The sequence below is a fragment of the Peromyscus leucopus genome, chromosome 4 (assembly GCF_004664715.2).
Source record: "Peromyscus leucopus breed LL Stock chromosome 4, UCI_PerLeu_2.1, whole genome shotgun sequence".
NCBI lineage: Eukaryota > Metazoa > Chordata > Mammalia > Rodentia > Cricetidae > Peromyscus > Peromyscus leucopus.
In genome coordinates this window covers 146,757,063-146,775,505 of record NC_051066.1, presented here as the reverse complement: position 1 = coordinate 146,775,505, position 18,443 = coordinate 146,757,063, and the positions used below count along the sequence as shown (strand labels likewise).

Genomic DNA, 18,443 nt, shown 5'->3' with positions numbered 1-18,443 from the left:
TCCATACCCCACACTAAGTTGAACAGCATGCAGGACCAATCAGTCCGAGAAGAACCCTGCCCAAGAGTGTGGAGATCAGCAGTGCTTTCCACAGATTCACAGTGGTACCATCAAGCCCATAGCTCATGCTGATCTGACCCTAGGGTCACCTTGCCCTCTAATACTTAACACCTTTGTACATAAAGTGGAAGTAGTTACTTAGAGATTGAGAAACATTTGGAGGAGCCCTTAGTGATGCTTGAGGGAAGCGTTGGTATTGGCGCCATCATAACGGTTACCATCAGAAGTTGACTGAGGAAGAGGTTTTGATCAAACAAAACCATTTTGGGGATTCTCAGGTCTCTGGTGAGCATATTTGAATCCTATCTCTCTATATAAACAGCCTCCATATCAGAGAACACACTGCTCAGAAAACAGCACGCTGTGGCCGAGGTAGGGTGTTGATTGTAATCTCTGTTGGAGACCTTGAGCTCTCCATGCTGACCACGACCTCTGTGTTTGTCCCACAGTAGTCTCAGATCCACAGTTACAGGATTCTGTGGAACAAACAAACTCAGCAAAGCAATCAGGGCCTGCTTAGCCTGAGCCACAAGGAAGGCAGTTATCCTTCACAAGACCAAGACTCCCATACAAGCTAGGAGGTCAGAACACAAACACAGCCCAGTTATCCTCTAGATGATGGGGCCTACAACCTTCTGCTCAGCTGTATTGTAGACCCAGACCTGGGAGCATCATTCCTGGGAAGAGCACAAAAACTGACCTGCTGCTTCCTGTCTCAGGTTTTGGACCCTGGTACCCCACTGTACAGCCTCATGGAAGATAGGACCTCTTTGATTTTTCTTGGATCACCTTGACTCAAGACAAGTCACCTGCAGAGCTTGTTCCTCTGAGGACCACAACAGATTTACTGGGGGAACCTACTAAGGGAACCCTCTCTTTAAGGAAACCCCTTTGGCCCTTCCATCTCCTATTGGAGGGCCTGGTTCCCAGCTGAGTACATCAGTCCACCTGACTATTGACTGGGGGATCCTAGTAGTATCATTGCCACCCATTCCTCTGAAGCATTGAACCTTTTTTTTCCACTCTTCAGCAGGCTGAGGCAGAATGTGTAAAGCACAGTTGGTCTGTACCTCACTCCTTTCCCTGTTACACCCTTCCCAAACAGAGACTGTGTGCCTCCAAAGACATGTGATGCTCCTGCATGGCCAGCCTCTCCTGGTCTCCCAGACAGACTTCAGAAGCCCTCTTCTATCCCCCTCTCTCTCTGTCCACAAAATCTGCTGCTGCCCATGTGACCAAAGCTTTCTGGATCTCAATGGGATTGCTTCTGATCTCTCCAGATGTATTTTATGTATGTTTGTTTTTGTTAGTTTGTTTGTAAAAATAAAAAAATGAATATAAAATTCACATGGCAATTCAGGGAATATAGAGTGGCCAAAACAAAATTTTAAAGAACAAAGTTGGAGACCTCATACTTCTCTGTTTCAAAACTTACCATAAGACTAGATTTAACAAGATAATAGAGTCCGAGTATCCACACAAAAAGGACATGCAGATAAATGAGATAGACTCAAAGGTACAAAAGTAAACTTTGTATTTTTATCAACATATATTCAACAATGGCACTTGAATCATTTAGTGGGAAGAATAATCTTTTTTAACAAATGTACTGAGACAACTGGCATCCAATAGAATGAAGCTAGATGTTATACAGTGCAAAAAAAAAAATGCAACTCACAATATATCACAGATCTATCTATAATACTAAAATTTTTAGAAAACCCTCTTGACTTTGGATTAGACAATGGCTTATTTATTGTATACAACACTAAAGTAATAAACCAAAATCATGCATGGCGGCACATGCTTATATCCTAACACTGTGAAGGCTGAGGCAGGAAAATCACAAGTTCAAGACCATCTTGGACAGCATAGGAAAATCAAGTCTCAAAAAAAAATTATAGGTCTGAAGAGATGACTCAGTGGTTAAGATTACTTGCTATTCTTGCAAGTATCTGGGTTCCATTTCCAGCATCCACATGGCAGCTAACAACCATCTGTAACTTCAGTGTCAGAGGATCTGATGTCCTCTTCTGGCCTCTTTAAGCACTGCATACACCAGCTGCACAGACACATGCAGACAAAACATCCATACATATAAAATAAAAATAAATAAAATTTTAATTGATATATATTGGACTTTTTCTGGCTAGTTTTTTGTCAACTTGACATAAGCTAGTGTTATCTGAGAGGAGGGAACCACAATCAAGAAGATGCCTCCATAAGACTCGCCTGTAGGCAAGCCTGTGGAACAGTCACTTAATTTGTGATTGATGTGCAAGGGTCCAGACCATTGTGCAAGGGGCCACTTCTGGACAGGTGGTACTGGGGTATATAAAAAAGCAGACTGAGCAAACCATGGGAAGCAAGCTAGTAAGCAGCACTCTTCCATGGCCTCTGTTTCGGTTCTTGTCTCCTGGTTCCTGTTTTGGGTTTCTGCCCTGATTTCTCTCAGTGATGTGATATAACCTGAAGTGTTGTAAGATGAAACAAACCCTTTTCTTCCCAAGCTGCTTTTGGTCATGGTGTTTTATCACAACAACAACAAAAAAAAAAAACTCTAACTAAAACAAGTTTCATCAATGTATGTCTCCAAATAATATTGTCAAAAAAAATTCTCCTAGACTGCAAGAAGATGCTTGCAAATCACATATTTGATAAAGGATTTGTGCTGAAAATAAAAAACTCTTACAACTCTTTAATAAGACAAATGAACTACTTAAATATTCAAAGAATTTGAAAAGACATTTCTCCAAAGACTATATAAATGGATAATAAACATATAAAAAGACCTCAGCATTGAGTCATAAATTAAATGCAAATCAACTGTGAGGATATCACTTCATTCTCACTAAGATGGTTAGAACAAATCTAAAACCAGACAAGTATAAGTTATGATCTGTAGAAACTGGAATCTCCATTGTTGCTGATGGACATGTAACATAGCAGTCACTTTGAAAATATTCTGGTAATTCTCAAGGCATTTTTTTTAAGATTTATTTTTTATTTTATGTGTATGAGTATTTTACCTGCATGTATATCTGTGCACTGTGTACATGCCTGGTGCCCACAGAGTTCAGAACAGTGCATCAGATTCCCTGGAACTTGAGTTAGGAATGGTTGTAAGCTACCATATGAGTTCTAGAGACCTAACCCAGGTCCTTTGCAAGAGTAACAAGTGCTCTAAATTACTGAGCCATCTCTCCAACTTCAATTATCAAGATGTAAAATATATTACCATCTAACCCAACAATTCTATTCCTAGATATCTATGGTGGTTTGTCTAAGAATAACCACCGTAGGCTCATAGATTTGAATGCTTAGTCACCAGAGAGTGGCACTATTTGAAAGGATTAGAAAGATTAAGAGATATGGCATTGTTGAAGGAAATGTGTCACTGGGGTGGACTTTGAGGTTTCAAAAGCCCATGCCAGGCCTAGGCCCTCCCTCTTTGCCTACAGATTAGGATGTAGCTCTCAGCTACTACTCTAGCACCTAATTTTATGTCACCATACTCCTTGCCATGATAATAATGGGCTTAACCTCTAAAACTGCAAGTAAACTTCAAATTAAATGTTTTCTTTCATAAGAGTTGCCTTGGTCATGGTGTCTCTTCACAACAATAGAACAGTGACAAAGACAATATCTACCCAAGAGAAATGAATAATGCAAAATACGATCACATGGCATTTGTCAATAAAAAAGAATGGTGTGCTCGTATACTCTACAAGTAGACAAATCTTTAAAAAATGATCACTAAAAGAAGTCAGACACAAAAAACACATGTCCAGAATAGGCAAGTCCATAGTGTCAGAAAAGACCCATAGTGGCCTGGGACTAAGAGGAGAGGTACAAGCAGGAATAAACTGCTTATGGTAAAAGGTTTCTCTTTGGGATAATAAAAGTGTTCTAAAATTAGATTGTGGTGATGGATGCACAACTCTATAAATCTGCTAATATCACTGATTTAAATAGGTCTAATAAGTGAACTGGAGTTACACGAAATTACATTTCAGGCCAGGCATGGTGGCACACATCTTTGATCCCAGCACTCAGGAGGCAGAGGGAGGCAGAACTCTGAGTTTGAGGTCAATCTGGTCTACAGAGTGACTTCCAGACAGCCAGGACTACACCAAGAAATCCTTTCTAGAAAAACAAAAACAAAATTATATTCTAATAAAACTGCTATTTAAAAAAAAAAAAAGTCAGTGATGCATACAAGTGTCCCAAGCAGGACTTGCACACACATATACAATCTCAGAGTAGACTCACAACAGGAGACAGGCTTGTAAACACTGGCTTTCTACCTGGTCAGGGGAGGAAGACACCATTTACAGAGTCTTATGTGCTGCCACACCCCTGAGAGTAAAATATATGGAAGGAACTCATTCCAGCATCTTACAGAGTGAACTTAAAAGATAGGGTAGAGATTCAAATTTCAGTATGAGGCTGCCTAAAGGAGAAGATTCTAGATTCACTTCAGTAGAATTATTGAGTGGATGTTTACATCAAAAAATAATATTCTGGGTGCTGGAGAGACAGTTTAGTGGTTAAAATCTCTTGCTGATCTTACAAAGGACCCAGGTTCAGTTCTCAGTACCCACATGGAAGTTCATAGTCATCCCTAACTCCTGTTACAGGTGGGTCTAAAATCCTCTTCTGGCCTCTGCAGGCACCAGACATGTACATGGGGCACATACATACAAGCTTACACATAAAAAAAAATAAATAAATCTTTTTTTAAAAAAAATAGCATTGTGACAATAGGAACTGCCCAGAAGAGATAAACTTCCTCTCATAGGTGTGTGAGTCCCAGGTCTTGAAGACATGCCAACAACTACCTCTGTGGGCTGCTGTACAATGCAAAAGTTCCAGCATGCCACCTTTGTTTTTCTATCCTAGGCCTGAGAACTTATGTCCAGATTCATCTTAATCCATAATAACCCAGGGAATGCTAGACTAGGGATTCAGGGAAAAGATGATTATATAGAAGTGCTGTGGACTGGGCCATAGAGAACAGGTGAAGCCTGCCTATCCTGTTCCTTGCCCAGGGACAGTTGTAGCTTCATGCAGTCAACATGAGCCAAGGGAGACAGCTGCTTCTGCAAGCCAGGAAGTCCCATGACCCAGATAGTTACAGATGAGATGCTCTTCTGTTTCTGCCAAAGCAGTGTCAGGGTACATCAGTAGTTAATCTGTATCTGAGCAGAAGGTTGGACAATCATGCCTGATGATCAACAAGGCATACAGCAGTATCCCTGCACCTGCCTATGCAGTCCCTGCCTGAAGTCCCAAGCCATTCTTAAGTTGTTCTGCAGAGCAAGGCTGGGCAGCTGAACCCTAGAGTTAGGTATAAGCTTATATCTTGCTGTTCTAAAGGTGAAAAACTTCCTACCTTTTATCTCAATCCTTCACCTTCCTCTTTAAGGTTAAGGCACAGCAGGAAAAATCAAGTAAAATAATAAATAATATAAAGGCCACAAAGCTGGTCACAGCTCACTTTAGATGTTGGGAACAACTCCCTGGGGCCCTAAGAAGACTAGACCCTAGAGATAATGACCTAACCCTACCATTTTACCGTGGGCTACTAAGTTAAACCCAGCACTGGGACCACAGGCTATTATCTATTCTCTAGCACAATGCTCTAAGAAAGGAAAACAATGGTGGAGGTAAGGAGCATGCACTGACTGGCCAATTAGGAATGACCTGAGCATTAAAGGAAGGCTGATGAAATTATTCAGATGCCGATAAAAATTAACAAACTGAGGGGTCTGGAGAGGTGGCTGAATGGGTGGATTAGTGGTTAAGAGCATTGGCTGCTCTTCCAGAGATGCTGAGTTCAATTCCCAGAACTCACATGTTTGTTCACAACTGTCTATAATTGTAGTCCCAGAGGATCTGATACCCTCTTCTAGTGTCCAGATGTACATGCAGATAAAACACTCATATTCATAAAAACATATAAAGTAATAAATCTTTAAAAACAAAATGACAAAAATTAACAAACTGAGAGTCTAAGGGAAGAGGATGCCTCCACAGTGTCTAAATGCTTCCTTCTAAAAACTAATTAATTATAGAGGGAAAAGAGTGACATTGGGGACCCACTGGAATGTCCCATCTGAATTGAGTATAAAGTTGGCATGTCAGAACAAGGAACATGAGAGTCAGGCAAAGAGAAAAGAATTTCACTTTGGTGTTCTTATGTAACCTAAGTTTAATCACAGGCAATGTCAAACAAACCCAAATTGAAGGGCATTCTTCCAGTGTTCTTCAGAAGGCTCATCATCATGAAAGACTTACTGTGGAAGTCATTCCTATTTCAGACTGACCAAGGTAAGACAATAGGATCCAGCATACTCCTCAAGGATCTGAAAACTAAGCCAGCAAAGACAACAGGGTCTTCCCTGAAAGATACACCTGCCAGCATCCCTAGCAGCATACTCTCAAGGGGGTCAGAAGAAATGGTTTTGTTCTATACTTGAAACATTTCTATGGGTTTGAAATTGTTTCAAAAAACCTAAAAATTTAAATAACATGGATAAGAAAAAATAATTTAAGTTACAAGTGATCAGTAGAGTCCTCTGTGAAGAAGTAAAACTGAAGCAGGACAAGAGGGGAGTCTTTAGGCACAACCCAACCCCTTAAGCACCTGCCCTCTGTGGAGGCCCTTCTTTGCCCCTCCCCCTGTATTGGCCTCTGACTCACAAATCTGCACAGGCCCAACTCCTCTGGTCTTTTTTTGAATTGCTGCTTGGAACTCTGCTTCTGGCCTAGTGAAAATCCAGAAACCACCCCCAGACCGGAAAGTATGGTAACCTGAAAGTGTAAGAGAAGGATGGGGTCCTAGAAACTAAGGATTTCCTGGAGGTTGCCTGGCTGCCTCCAACCACACAAACGCTTTTGGACCCTTGTCTCCCTGACATCCATCCTGGAGCCCCTGAAGCTCCAAAACGGCAACCCTTTCCTCTCCAACCCTTCCAACCCTGGAAGAATACAGTTACAATAGATGTTTCTGGCTCTAACCTTGGTAGGTAGGAGCAGACAGATCCAGGGACAAAATAGCTTCTAGCAGGAAACAAACAGGGCTGAGAGGGAAACCAGGGCAAGTTTTGCTTTTTCTTTCCTGACTTTTTTTTTTTTTTAATAAAACTGGAATCCAAAGAGAAGAATGAAGACTTGCTGAGTGGCGCAGACAGACCTGCTTTTGCTGAGTTCAGGTGAAAAAACGAGAGAAGAGAGAGGTGGGAGCAGGGGAGTCGGGAATTCTATAGCTTTGCACATTTCTCTCATTATTTTGCTTCTAAATCAGCCTCTCTGGTACTTTCTCTATTCAATAAAAGCCAAATGCAAGCCATGTCCCCTAATCTCTCCAACAGAAGCTCACTGCTGAGAAAATAATACAGATGTAACTTCCAACATCACACACTTTCTTTTTCATTTATATGCAAATAGTGACCTTTCACCCAGGCTGTCTCAAAGAAGTGTTTCCTTAAAAATGCAAATAGCATGTTGCAGACAGTTACTATGGCTGAGTCTTTCTTATATTATTATCATTATTTCTTTTAACCTTACCAATGCTGCAAAAACAACAGCTAAACAGCTCTGCAGTAATAATGACTTTTCAAACCTAATCACAGTACTGGCTTTTCAGGCGGCATGTCATTGGAGGCTGCCAGCAGAAAAGAAGGATGTCCAACCTAGGCAGCAGTGTTCCAAATAGACAGTGTCACACTGCTTTTACCCATCAGTGGCTGTGATAGTGGTACGGCCACGTGGCCAGGTTTCAGCCCCAACAAAGTGCCTAGACACCAGTAGGACTATTCTGATGCACTCAGTCTCAAGCAGAGTTCCACACTCAGCCCTGACCTGCACTGGGCTGCAGAGAACTCAAGATGCTCTTGCTTGGAGCTTCAACCGTCACCATGCAAAAGCTACCCAGAACAGTAAAGGTGGAGATTCTAGAAAGAAGTGGCTCCCAAAAACCACTTAGGGCAGCAGGAAATGTGCTAAAGAAGAAGCTAAGAGGAAGAAGAAACAAGCACAACCAACTTACTCAGAGGCACTTTAGAACTTATTCCTGATTGACGCCTTGATCAGGCGAGGCTGTGGGTTGTGGACAACACCAGGGGAAATGCCTGCAGTTTCCCCTGAAGAGTTGGATAGGTTAGGAAAGCAGGTGGTAGATGGTCAGGCTGATAGCTAGTCTCACTGAGTCATGACCAGAAACACCTTTTCAAACCAAGTAAAAATAGACTTGCTATGTGAACTCTGAAGCCAAGTATAGGCCCTGCTCTTTTCTGCAGGACAGAGGCAGATTGAGTTCAGAACTACACATGCTAGTGATATCTCAAAGGATGTCCTGGCTCTAAGATCAAATAGGCAGCTGTATCTAAAGTGGAATTCTTACCCAGGAATACCAGAGCAGTCTAGCTCAGAAAGGAGCAGGCTCTATCTCTTCTCTTCCTTGCCTTGAAGACCTAGGAGGTAATAGTTTTAAAAATAGCCTCATTTTCCTCCTTCCATCCCAGTTTCTCTAATTCTAAGACCTCTTCTCAAATTCAAATTTGGCTAAAGAAGTGCAAGCCCAGGCAGCTACATCCTGCCCACAGCCTTACCATCATGCCCTAAAGTGACATCTCTACTGCAAATTTTTAGGCTTAGCACTATGGAAAGTGGGTAATAATTTTCCAAACAGGACACAAATGCTCAGTACAGATGCCAACAGAAAGTTTTGGAGAAAACACAAATATGTCAAAACTTCCATTAGCCTTGTCTCTTGAGGAACTGACTGGCAAAGAAAATGATGTCCAGTATGAGGGGTTAACAATGAGTCTATGCACAGCCATCTTGCTCAATGTGACCCTAGGTGGCCTCTGCATATTCACACTAACCTTCCAAAAACCTGTCTACTTTCACTTTTATGGCACAGGCAATGTTCCCAGATCACAGTCCCACATGGACTCAATTCTCCCTGGATGCATCTATACAAACCCAAACCCAGCTCATCATTGCCTCTACACAAAACCATATTCTTGAAGATAAGGCAAGCTACTTTGCAGAGACTCTCAGAAGATCAGGGGTGTCATAAGACCCCAAGACTATATCTGACAAACTCTCCTATTTCTAAAAGTGGGTCTAATACAGACCAAGCAGATGTTCTGGCTGAGCAGATTAAAATGTTTTCTGAACCAGGCATGGTGGTATATGCCTTCAATCCCAGCACTCAGGAGGCAGAGATAAACAGACCTCTGTGACTTCAAGGTGTCTACATAGTGATTTCCAGGACAGCTAGGACTACATAGACCATGTCTCACAAAACCAAAAAAAAAAAAAAAAAAAGGAGCTGGAGGGATGGCTCAGGAGTTAAGAGCACTGGCTGCTCTTCCAGAGGACTGGGATTCTATTCCCTGTACCCATATGGCAGCTTACAACTGTCCGTAGCTCCAAGACTAGAGGATCTGATGCCCTCTTCTGAATTCTACAAACTAGACATGCATGTGGAACATAGACATACAAGTAGGCAAAATATCCATACATATAAAACATTAAAAAAATAGTAAAATAAAATAAAATGTCTTCTGTACTCATTCATTACTTCTTATTAAAATAACATTGTTGTACTCATTACTTCTTATTAAAACAACATTGAATTTTTTTTAAATGAAAAAAAAGATGAAGCAATAGATGAAGTTGGTCTTCTTAGAAGAAAATCAGTCACTCCTAAAGGCATTAACTAAAAGAAGAGGTGAGTAAAAACTGCATTGTGTGGGTTCTAAGAACAGAAGCTTGACAAAAGCCTGAAATCAAACATTTTAATTCAAGTTTTATTTGGGTTTTTAAGTGGTATTTGGGGAAATTTAACATTATATGGAGAACACAAAATATGCAAGAACCTAAAGTGATTGTAACAGAACCTTCTACCTGGACCCCTAGAAACTGCTCTCAGTTGAGCAGTAGACAGTCTGTGGAGTATACAGAAAGCAGAAAATCTGGGGACAGCAACAGCGGCTACTCTCTTCCTTTCAGAGAAAGTCAGCATTTTTATTTCTTTTTTTCTTTTTTGAAACAATGTCTCATATATCCTATACTCAAATTTACTATAAAGTCAAGGATAACCATGAATTTCTGATCTTCTTTTCTCTAGTTTCCAAGTACTGGGATTACAGGTGTGTGCCACCATATCCAGTTTATGCAGTACTGAGGATCAAACCCAGCGCTTCATACATGCTAGGCAAGCATTCTGACAATTGAGCCACAACCCTAGTCCTTCAATCTCCTAGCTTTTTCCACCCTCTGATCTGGGTATCAAACCTAGGATATTGTACTTGCTAGGCAAGTGCTCTTCCACTGAGCTAAATCTTCCCCTCAAAAACCTCCTTATGCTGCCCTCAAAAAATGTTTTTCCTATAAATTCAGACTACAAAATTCCAGTTAAAATTATGTCTGTAACCAATGAACTTTTGATTACTTGTGAATAAGTTCAATGAAAAGCAGAAAGGCAGTCCTAAGACAAGAAGGCTTCCAGCAATAGAGGCAAGAAAGAAGTATCTGCTCAGGGCTCCACAGAGAAAAGCCAACAAACAACAGCTCTGCACTGGTTTTCTAGGATTAGGATAACAGAGAGCAAGATACCTGAGTAATGTACCAGTGCCCAGAGTACCCATGAGCCAGGACCACCAGAAGCAGCCTCCTCTGCCACTCTCAACTCCCTGCCTCAGATCACTCTGGGTCTACTGTTGACCAAGATGTTCTGGCTGCTCTTGAACCCACCCCTACCTCCAGCCCAGGCAGTAGGATTGCTCTATCCTAAATAACCTATTTTTCCAAAGTATAGGTGCCCTTCACATGAATTTATCCAGGAAGGACTCATTCCCTAACAATCTGCTTGCTTCCAGTGAGCAGCTATTGGAAGCCTAATAGCTTCCTGGCACTTTGTCAATCTGTAGGCACCTTGCCTATTGTGTTCACTCAGGGCTGGGTCATACAAACCAACATTCCAAGCAGTCCAGCTATTGCTGGGCTGGGCCATGCCAGATGTGGCCTGCTGAGTTCTGAGCCAATCTTTCTACATGGCTGGCATTAGCCTCCTCTACCCCATGCCACATGCTCATATACAATATCACCCTTACTATTTTCTGCACATTTGATAACCAGGACTAAAGGAGGATCAGAGTTCCAAATAGAGGCAGTGAGAGGTCCAGGCAGCACCAAGTTAACGCTGCAACCAGTGTACAAGTCAGTGTCCACAGCAGTCAAGCCTGCACTTCCATGCCAGCACACCCTGCCAGTCCTTCCTGACATCTCTGAACACTCACAAGTGTTCAAGCAGAAGCTATCACAATACCAACACAGAAAAACTTTGTAGTTCCAAAAGTGAGGAAGGTCTTCTCAGAGCAGGCTTTCATTATGAGTTTAAGACAATAGCATAAGATCTGGGGTTACCCTGAGGCTCACAGGCAATACCCTCATTTGCTCTTCAAACAGAAGCAGTCCCCTGTCCTGGAGGAACTCCTAGGACTAAATCTGGGTTCTATAGTCCAAAGAGCATGGAAAGCATGTTGATCCAGGATGAAAAGGCTAACATATTCTTGAACTCTTGAAGGATATTATTGCTCAGGCTTCTGAATCAACAAATTCCTTGAAGTCCAGCACCACCAAAGTGCCTGGGAATAAGGTATCCTTCCTTCCTTCCTTCCTTCCTACAAATGATTCCATGAAGCTGCTTCTTTCTTTTTTAAAGTAAACTGACTCAACCTGCCCTCTTCTGCACAAGGAACACAATTTGGGGAGGGGTAGGGCCATGTCTCAATTGACAGCAGCATCCCACTGGGTGCATAAGACTGTAATCTTTGCTTTCCGTTCTTTTGTTTATTGCTAGTTAACACAGCCATATGAACTAAGGTGATAATCACAGCCAAAGGCCAGTAGGAAGGAGTCCTAGTGGCAAGGAGCCTGGGGCTGAGGGGAGTCCCCACAACTTGCCAGGTAAGGGCCCAACACCCTACACTGTTGGCACCTCAGAGGAACTAGCATATCCCCTTAGTACCAATTAGAGGCTTCCCTCTCAAGTTTGCCTCAACACCTTCCTGTTTTTGTTCACTTGGCCACTAGCCTCAGAGATATCCTCAGGACTAGGATTTTTCTTTTTAAAACATTGGGATAAAATTCATCCTTTCCCTCTCTCAAAATGACAATTAAATCATCATTACTGTTTATTATTATTATTATTATTATTATTATTATTATTATTACAGCTACACAGTTTGATGTCTCAAGACCAAACACATGTAATCTTCAAGTCACTTCTCAGATGCTTTATTTCAGAAATCAAGCAACCAATTTTATCAGAAAATGATGTCCACTGATTTAAAGGTGATGTTGAGACAAGCCTCTGTGACTCAAAGGAGCAGGCAATGAACAGCAACAGCACTGACATGCAAACTTCCCTATACTTGTTTATTTTCCTGATTCAAAAAGAATATAAATCTCATGAACAGAGCCAAGTCTATGCTTCCAGAACACACTTATGTATAATGCCATCACTGAGTTCAAAGCTCAAACTGACTTCCTGTTTTTAAATATGAAAATCCAGTTACACTGGCACCACAAACAACCATATACCCAAACAAACAAAAACACGCAAGGAAGAACTGAGAAGAACAGTAACACCAAATGCTACCCATGGATCCCACAGACACATGCATCCTGGGTATTGCTCCTGAAGTTTGGAATGATGTGACAGGAAGACAAAATGCTCCCAGAATCATCTCTGCTAAGTACCTGGGATGTGTGTCCCACCAGAAACAGCCAAGCTCCAAGTCCCTGCTTCAGATATGATCTGCTTATGGGGTCAGCATCCTTCCTGGACACAGAGCTTCTGGGTCCTATGGCCCAGGCACATCTGTGTTCCTTTTCCAGAAATACAGATAAAGTTTCTTGTCTTGATCCACAATGTCCTCTGTCCCTAATGCCTTTTCTGTCTGGCATACAACATGTCCATGAGAATCTCAGAAATGCAGGAAGGACAGAGAAAGAAGAGGAACACAGAGCCCAGGCAGATCGGGAGAAGAAAGCCCTGTCCTTCAGGACAATTTAAAAAGACATCCCCCAACCTGCTTTTTCTGCAAAGAGAGCCTTCTTAGAAATCCTCTCTGCTCTAGCCCTCCCCGTCTCTGTCCAAGGGGAAAAGCTAAGCCCTGAGTATCTGCCTTTGTCAGCGAAAGAACATAACATTGACTTACCTTTCCCCACAGCTATTGTCTGTCCTCTTTCAAAATGACATCACGGAAAGCAATCATGAAATTTACATGGGGGGGGTGTGGGGGGAGGACGGGGGAGGGGAAGGCAGCTGCCTCCCTCACCGCAGTCACGTGTGGGGAAGCCTGTGTGTGGGTTTCAATTAAATATCTTCTCCCCTCAGTGTGCGAACTCCTAAGCCAGCTAAAGGCGATGTCTCATTTACTTAATGACCGCTCTCATTAGCAGCGGTGGCACGGGCTGGCGGAGGAGGCTCCTTTGTAAATACGCTACCCATGAACCCTTGGGGCTCCAATATATCTGTTTACTCTCTGAGGTGAAATAAATTTACAGTATAACATCAGAAAGATGGATCTGCCAAATTGAAGGTGAGAGGTGCTCCAAACCAGTAGACTTCCCGTACACTGGTCAGAGCTTCACCAGTAGAAGATGCCCATATCTGCCTAAATAGATCTATAATCAATATGCAGCAAGATTGGGTTTTCTCAAATGTAAAACACACAAAAGATCAAGAAGCTTTATGCCAACCATGTTCACTCCCCTCTTCTTTCTCTGCAAGTGGTTCAGTCCAATAATTCCTAATAGCAGCGACCGGAATGACAGATGCCCTGGGTTAGCATGGCTCTGGCGAAAGTGCTTTACAATATTTATTGGTGGTTAAGAATACAACCTTCCATCTTAAAAAACAGATTGCAGAATTTATTTCTCAAATGAACTAAGAGTGTTACTGCATACAGAAGTACCAGGAATTTAGGTGGATTTTTTTTCATGAATGATACCTAAGGCCAAAGATTAAAACAGTGAAGTATACTTACAAAGAACAGAGCAGAAAATATATTTTTCTACTGTCATACTTTCTCTTTTTGTTTTAAAGTTTTAAATTCTAAAAATGTCCCAAAGAATACTAAGAAATCCCTAAGCACTGTTATCCTGACCCTAAAAACATAAACTCACTCTCTGCAAGGAACTATTGAAAAATCACCAAGAAGAGAAGCCTCTGGAACACACACCCTAGGAATGCAACCTGCCTGTCGACTTCCTAGTCTGCCAGTTCTTGGTTTTTCTCACATTCAGGGCTGAACACAGAAACAACATCAAGAGACATCCAGGGTGCTCATTTGTTCCCTCTAAACTCTTCCTTGCACTGACAAATCAAAATCACAGTATTGGAAACTGCACTGGGAAACACAAGAATGAAAACTAAATTGAGACCCTGAGAAGACACCACCACTACAACTAGAAAACAGAACATGCACAGCTCAGAAGGTATTTCAGGTTTTAATAGGAAACAAATATTGTTTCCTGGCAAGTTGTGCAGGAACACAATGTCCTGCTTGATTATCATAGATAGGCTTGGGTCCCAGAAATATGAGCAAGGTAGAGTAAGAATATTATCTTTCTCAAGGAGAGCAGGTTGTAAGGACCTTCAGGAGTGTTAGCAGAAGCCTCTCTTTTGTGAACAATTATTTTTACCATGTAGTTCTCTATATGATACATAAACTAAAGAGCTTCATTCAAAAAATCAAGTAAGTATGTTATTTCCTTTACATACAAATTAAATACAGAATGCATACAGGGCATTTATTTAGATCAAGCAGAAAGGAAACAAATGCAAGTCTGCAGTGGTCAAACAAGATGAAATATTTATTAGCCCAGGGAGAACATTTGAGACTCCTACAGTGATTGCCCACCATTTTCCTATTCTTTCATGAACTCATATCCATTAGCATAAAAGAACACATTTGGCTGAGAGCACTCCTGAAAAGCCACCTCTATCTCTTTTGGACAAGCTGTCAGAGCTGGATATTTTACATCCCAAACCTTTGGCATTCAGAAATTCTATTAAAGTCTTATCGGCAGAATGCAGGCTTAGGGTGGCACTATGTGTCATTGTTCCAGGAGAAGGTGGGATAGAAGGGAGGGCCCATGATGAATTAACCTTACTACCCAGTAATATTGAAGACTCCAGAGAAGCCATTTAATTCAGATATGTGATAGTTAAACTTAAGAAATAACACAAAACAGAGAAGACAAAAGGGAGAAGCCAATATGTGCAACAAAAAGTCCTTGTAGGGCATCATTATTTTCTGAGGGAATGGAAAGTGTTTTTGCACAAACCTCAGTTTGTTAGCATCTCCTAGTCTTTGAGCATACACAGGCTTCAAGATTTTAGCTCAGTGGACTAGAATATGCTCCAGACCCTGCCTGGGGCTGCACTTTGAATATGCAAGGAAATCTCAAATCAGTAGCCAGTCAGAGCCCAGGACTGGCAGCCGAACCAGTAAGTTAGAATTGTTTTCCAGTTGTTTTGAGGAGTAAAGGTTCAAGATCTTTGTCTGACAGTGTTGAGAGAACAAGGTGTGTATGGGGGAGGCTCTCAGAAAAGAAGCAGAGTAGAGAATTTCGCTAAGTCTTGGGTTTGATTACCTCCCTTCAGCCCTGAAATAAACTGAGTGAAAGTGGAGGCGTGCCGAAGGCTGATCAGCACTCTGGACAGCGCTACACCCCCACCCCCACCCCACCCCCACGGAGCTGGCCTTTGTTCTCTACTCGCCAAAGCCTGGAGTATGCACTAGATCCCCAGTTGCCAGTACTCCTAGCAAGACTAAGCAATTCCAAAATTATACTCCCAACTCAAACAGCTCCTGCTTGTGACAACATCAAGGTATAATCTAAAACCTTTTCTTCATTACATAGGATTAAATTTTGTCAAAAATTTTAAGAATCATAAAACATTTTTTACAATAGCACACTGTACCTTTAAGTTTTATTTCATAAAAGTCTGCAGGCAGGTTGCACAAGCCTTTTTAAGTTTGGGAAGATCTACAGGTAAACAATTTCTGCTGGTTGGTGGGTCCACAGACTTCTCACAGGAAGAGAAGGAGCGATTTGAAAAACTAAACTATGACTGCTGCAGGCTCACTCAGAAAGTGCTTTGTGTGCACTGGGAGAGCAGACTTAATTGTTGCTTAACTGGTAGGATCATTTCAAATAAGGTGTAATTACTTGTGTAAATCTGCACACAGACATTCCAAGTGTCAGTTCATTTGCTTCATAAAAACTCTTTCAAGTAATTTTGTTCTAAACTTTCTGCATCTGTAATTGGCACCACCTTCTCCAGTGACCAGCTGGGGGTGAGGTTTTCTTGTTTCCTTCTGAAAGCTTCCCGCAGATGGGCGCCTGCCTTAATGCTGCCGGCGACAATTAGGGCGTTGTGTGCGCAGCCGAGATGGTCAGCATTAATATTGTATAGAACAGCTGAGGGCTGGGGGGTGCTGCCCCAGGCAGGCCCTGGCAGATGGAGCAAACAAAACTGGGAGCCACTTTACCCACACTCCAGGCTGACTTTGTGTGCTTGTCTCACACTCGCAAACATTTGGCAACCAGTTTATGAGACTCTCTCTCACACACATGCACACTCAAGCACTGAAACTATGAGTGTGATTAGGGTGTGCCTAGCAGAAGACGCAAGAAGACTGGTATAGATGTCAACCACCCACACAAAGACATGAGAAGTCACACTCCACCACCACTTTCCCAGCCTCCTGAGTCAGGAGCTGCTAATCCCTCTCCCTCATTTGGCCAGTCGGCAGACCTAAAGAGAAACTTAAGTACAAGGAGGCCCTCTACCAACCATTCACCCCACTTCCAACCATGGGTGAGCTGTGTGACTTTCACAGGGCTCTGTGCTGTCAGCACTTCTGCTGAAAGCTACCCAAGCTGTCCCCAGGGTCCCTGGCTGGCATTCAAGAGGAGTGCATGTCTATCACTTTCTCGGCTGCCCAGAAAAGAGCACTGAGGACTGGCAGGGCATCCTGGCAGAACTATGAACAGCATGGAAAGGGGTGCAAGGGACTGGGGAATGGTACGCACCCAGGAAGCTCCCGCAGAGTGTCATCCTGGCCAGATGGATGAACCTCTTCTCTGGAGCCTGGATACAAGTCACTTCATACTGGAAAAAGTTGCTGCACAAACTTCTGTGTCCCAGGACTCTGGGAGCCCAGACTACAACCAGCCAATCAAGACAGAGAGCACATAATCACAAATTGATGCCGGCTGCCTGCCAATGAGGCGCCCTTCCACACACAATGGGCTTCAGGCCCAGACAATGGACCCCGCCTGCAGGGCCAGAGCATGGGGGGGGGGGAGTAGGAGAGGCAAAGATAGCCCCTCCCTATACTAAAGACCAACAGTGAGGGAGGAGATATGGCTAGAATTGGGCTGTCAAACTAGATCAAGCCTGCAGCCTGGTGGGAACAAGTCAGCAAGTGGGAGGAAGAGCAGGCCTTTTCAGGGATGAGTCCTCTACATTACCCTATGTACAGAATAGCCACTGAGACCCTTTGGAATGATCAACTTGGACACAACTGGTACTCTCTAGGCTCCCCAATACTGAGGAAGCAATTATTTAGGTAGGCACCAGGGTGATGATATCCCTAAGCTCTTCTCTCCCAGCTTATGGCTAAGACCAGTCTGGTCACTTCCATTCAGGGGCACTGTCTAAAATGAGGATGAAGTGAGAGGTTTATTCAGAGTTCTGGAGGCAGATGCAGTCTGAGCCTGCCCCTCATACCCTGGGACCTCAAGCAAACTTAATGCCTACATCCAAAGTGAAGGAAAATGGGCAGGCAGTGGGCAGCCAGGAACGCTTAGAGAGGCAGGAGGTAATGATCCCACTCAAGTGGCAGATGCTCTGCGGGAAGGGCCAGGATGACAGGGGCTCTGGGGCATCCTAAGGTTTCTGGGTGGTGCCATGTGTTGAACAGGACAGAAATTTATGGCTTTCTGTGGATATCTAGATGCCTGTTGGTCACAGAGAGATGATGACAAGCTAGGCATAGGCTGCAGGTCTGAACTTAGAGCAGGGGTGGGTCTGTAAACAAAGGTGTGTTGTGTCACTCAGAGAAGAGAGTGAGTGAGGAGTGCTGAAGCTTGCTGAAGTGCCAGGTAGAAAAAAGAAGGAGAGGTAGGGGTGGGGGGAGAATAGAGAGCATGGGGAGAGACAGGAAGGAAATTGGAGTCAGGGAAGAAATGGGGCAATGAGGTGAGTAGAGAGAAAAGGGATAAAATTGAAGTAATAAGTATGTGAGGCAAGAGGAAACACGAGGGTTGGGAACAGCGGGGGC

At 42.8% G+C, this 18,443-nt stretch overlaps 1 protein-coding gene across 7 annotated transcripts in view; it reads right to left on the bottom strand.

Moving 5' to 3' along the window:
* Positions 1-17,290, bottom strand: part of Myt1 (myelin transcription factor 1) — a 68,496-nt gene extending 51,206 nt beyond the window's left edge. For 3 of the 7 annotated variants that reach the window (XM_037205517.1, XM_037205519.1, XM_037205518.1), the window contains exon 1: positions 17,191-17,290. In XM_037205517.1, coding sequence (XP_037061412.1) covers positions 17,191-17,215 — 25 coding nt within the window. In that variant the 5' untranslated portion in view covers positions 17,216-17,290. Of the gene's footprint in view, positions 1-12,840; positions 13,268-13,301; positions 13,650-17,190 lie in introns of those variants that run through there. The other 4 variants (XM_028885189.2, XM_028885191.2, XM_037205520.1 and 1 more) reach the window with 2 other exon arrangements.
* Between the last annotated feature and the right edge of the window lie 1,153 nt (positions 17,291-18,443).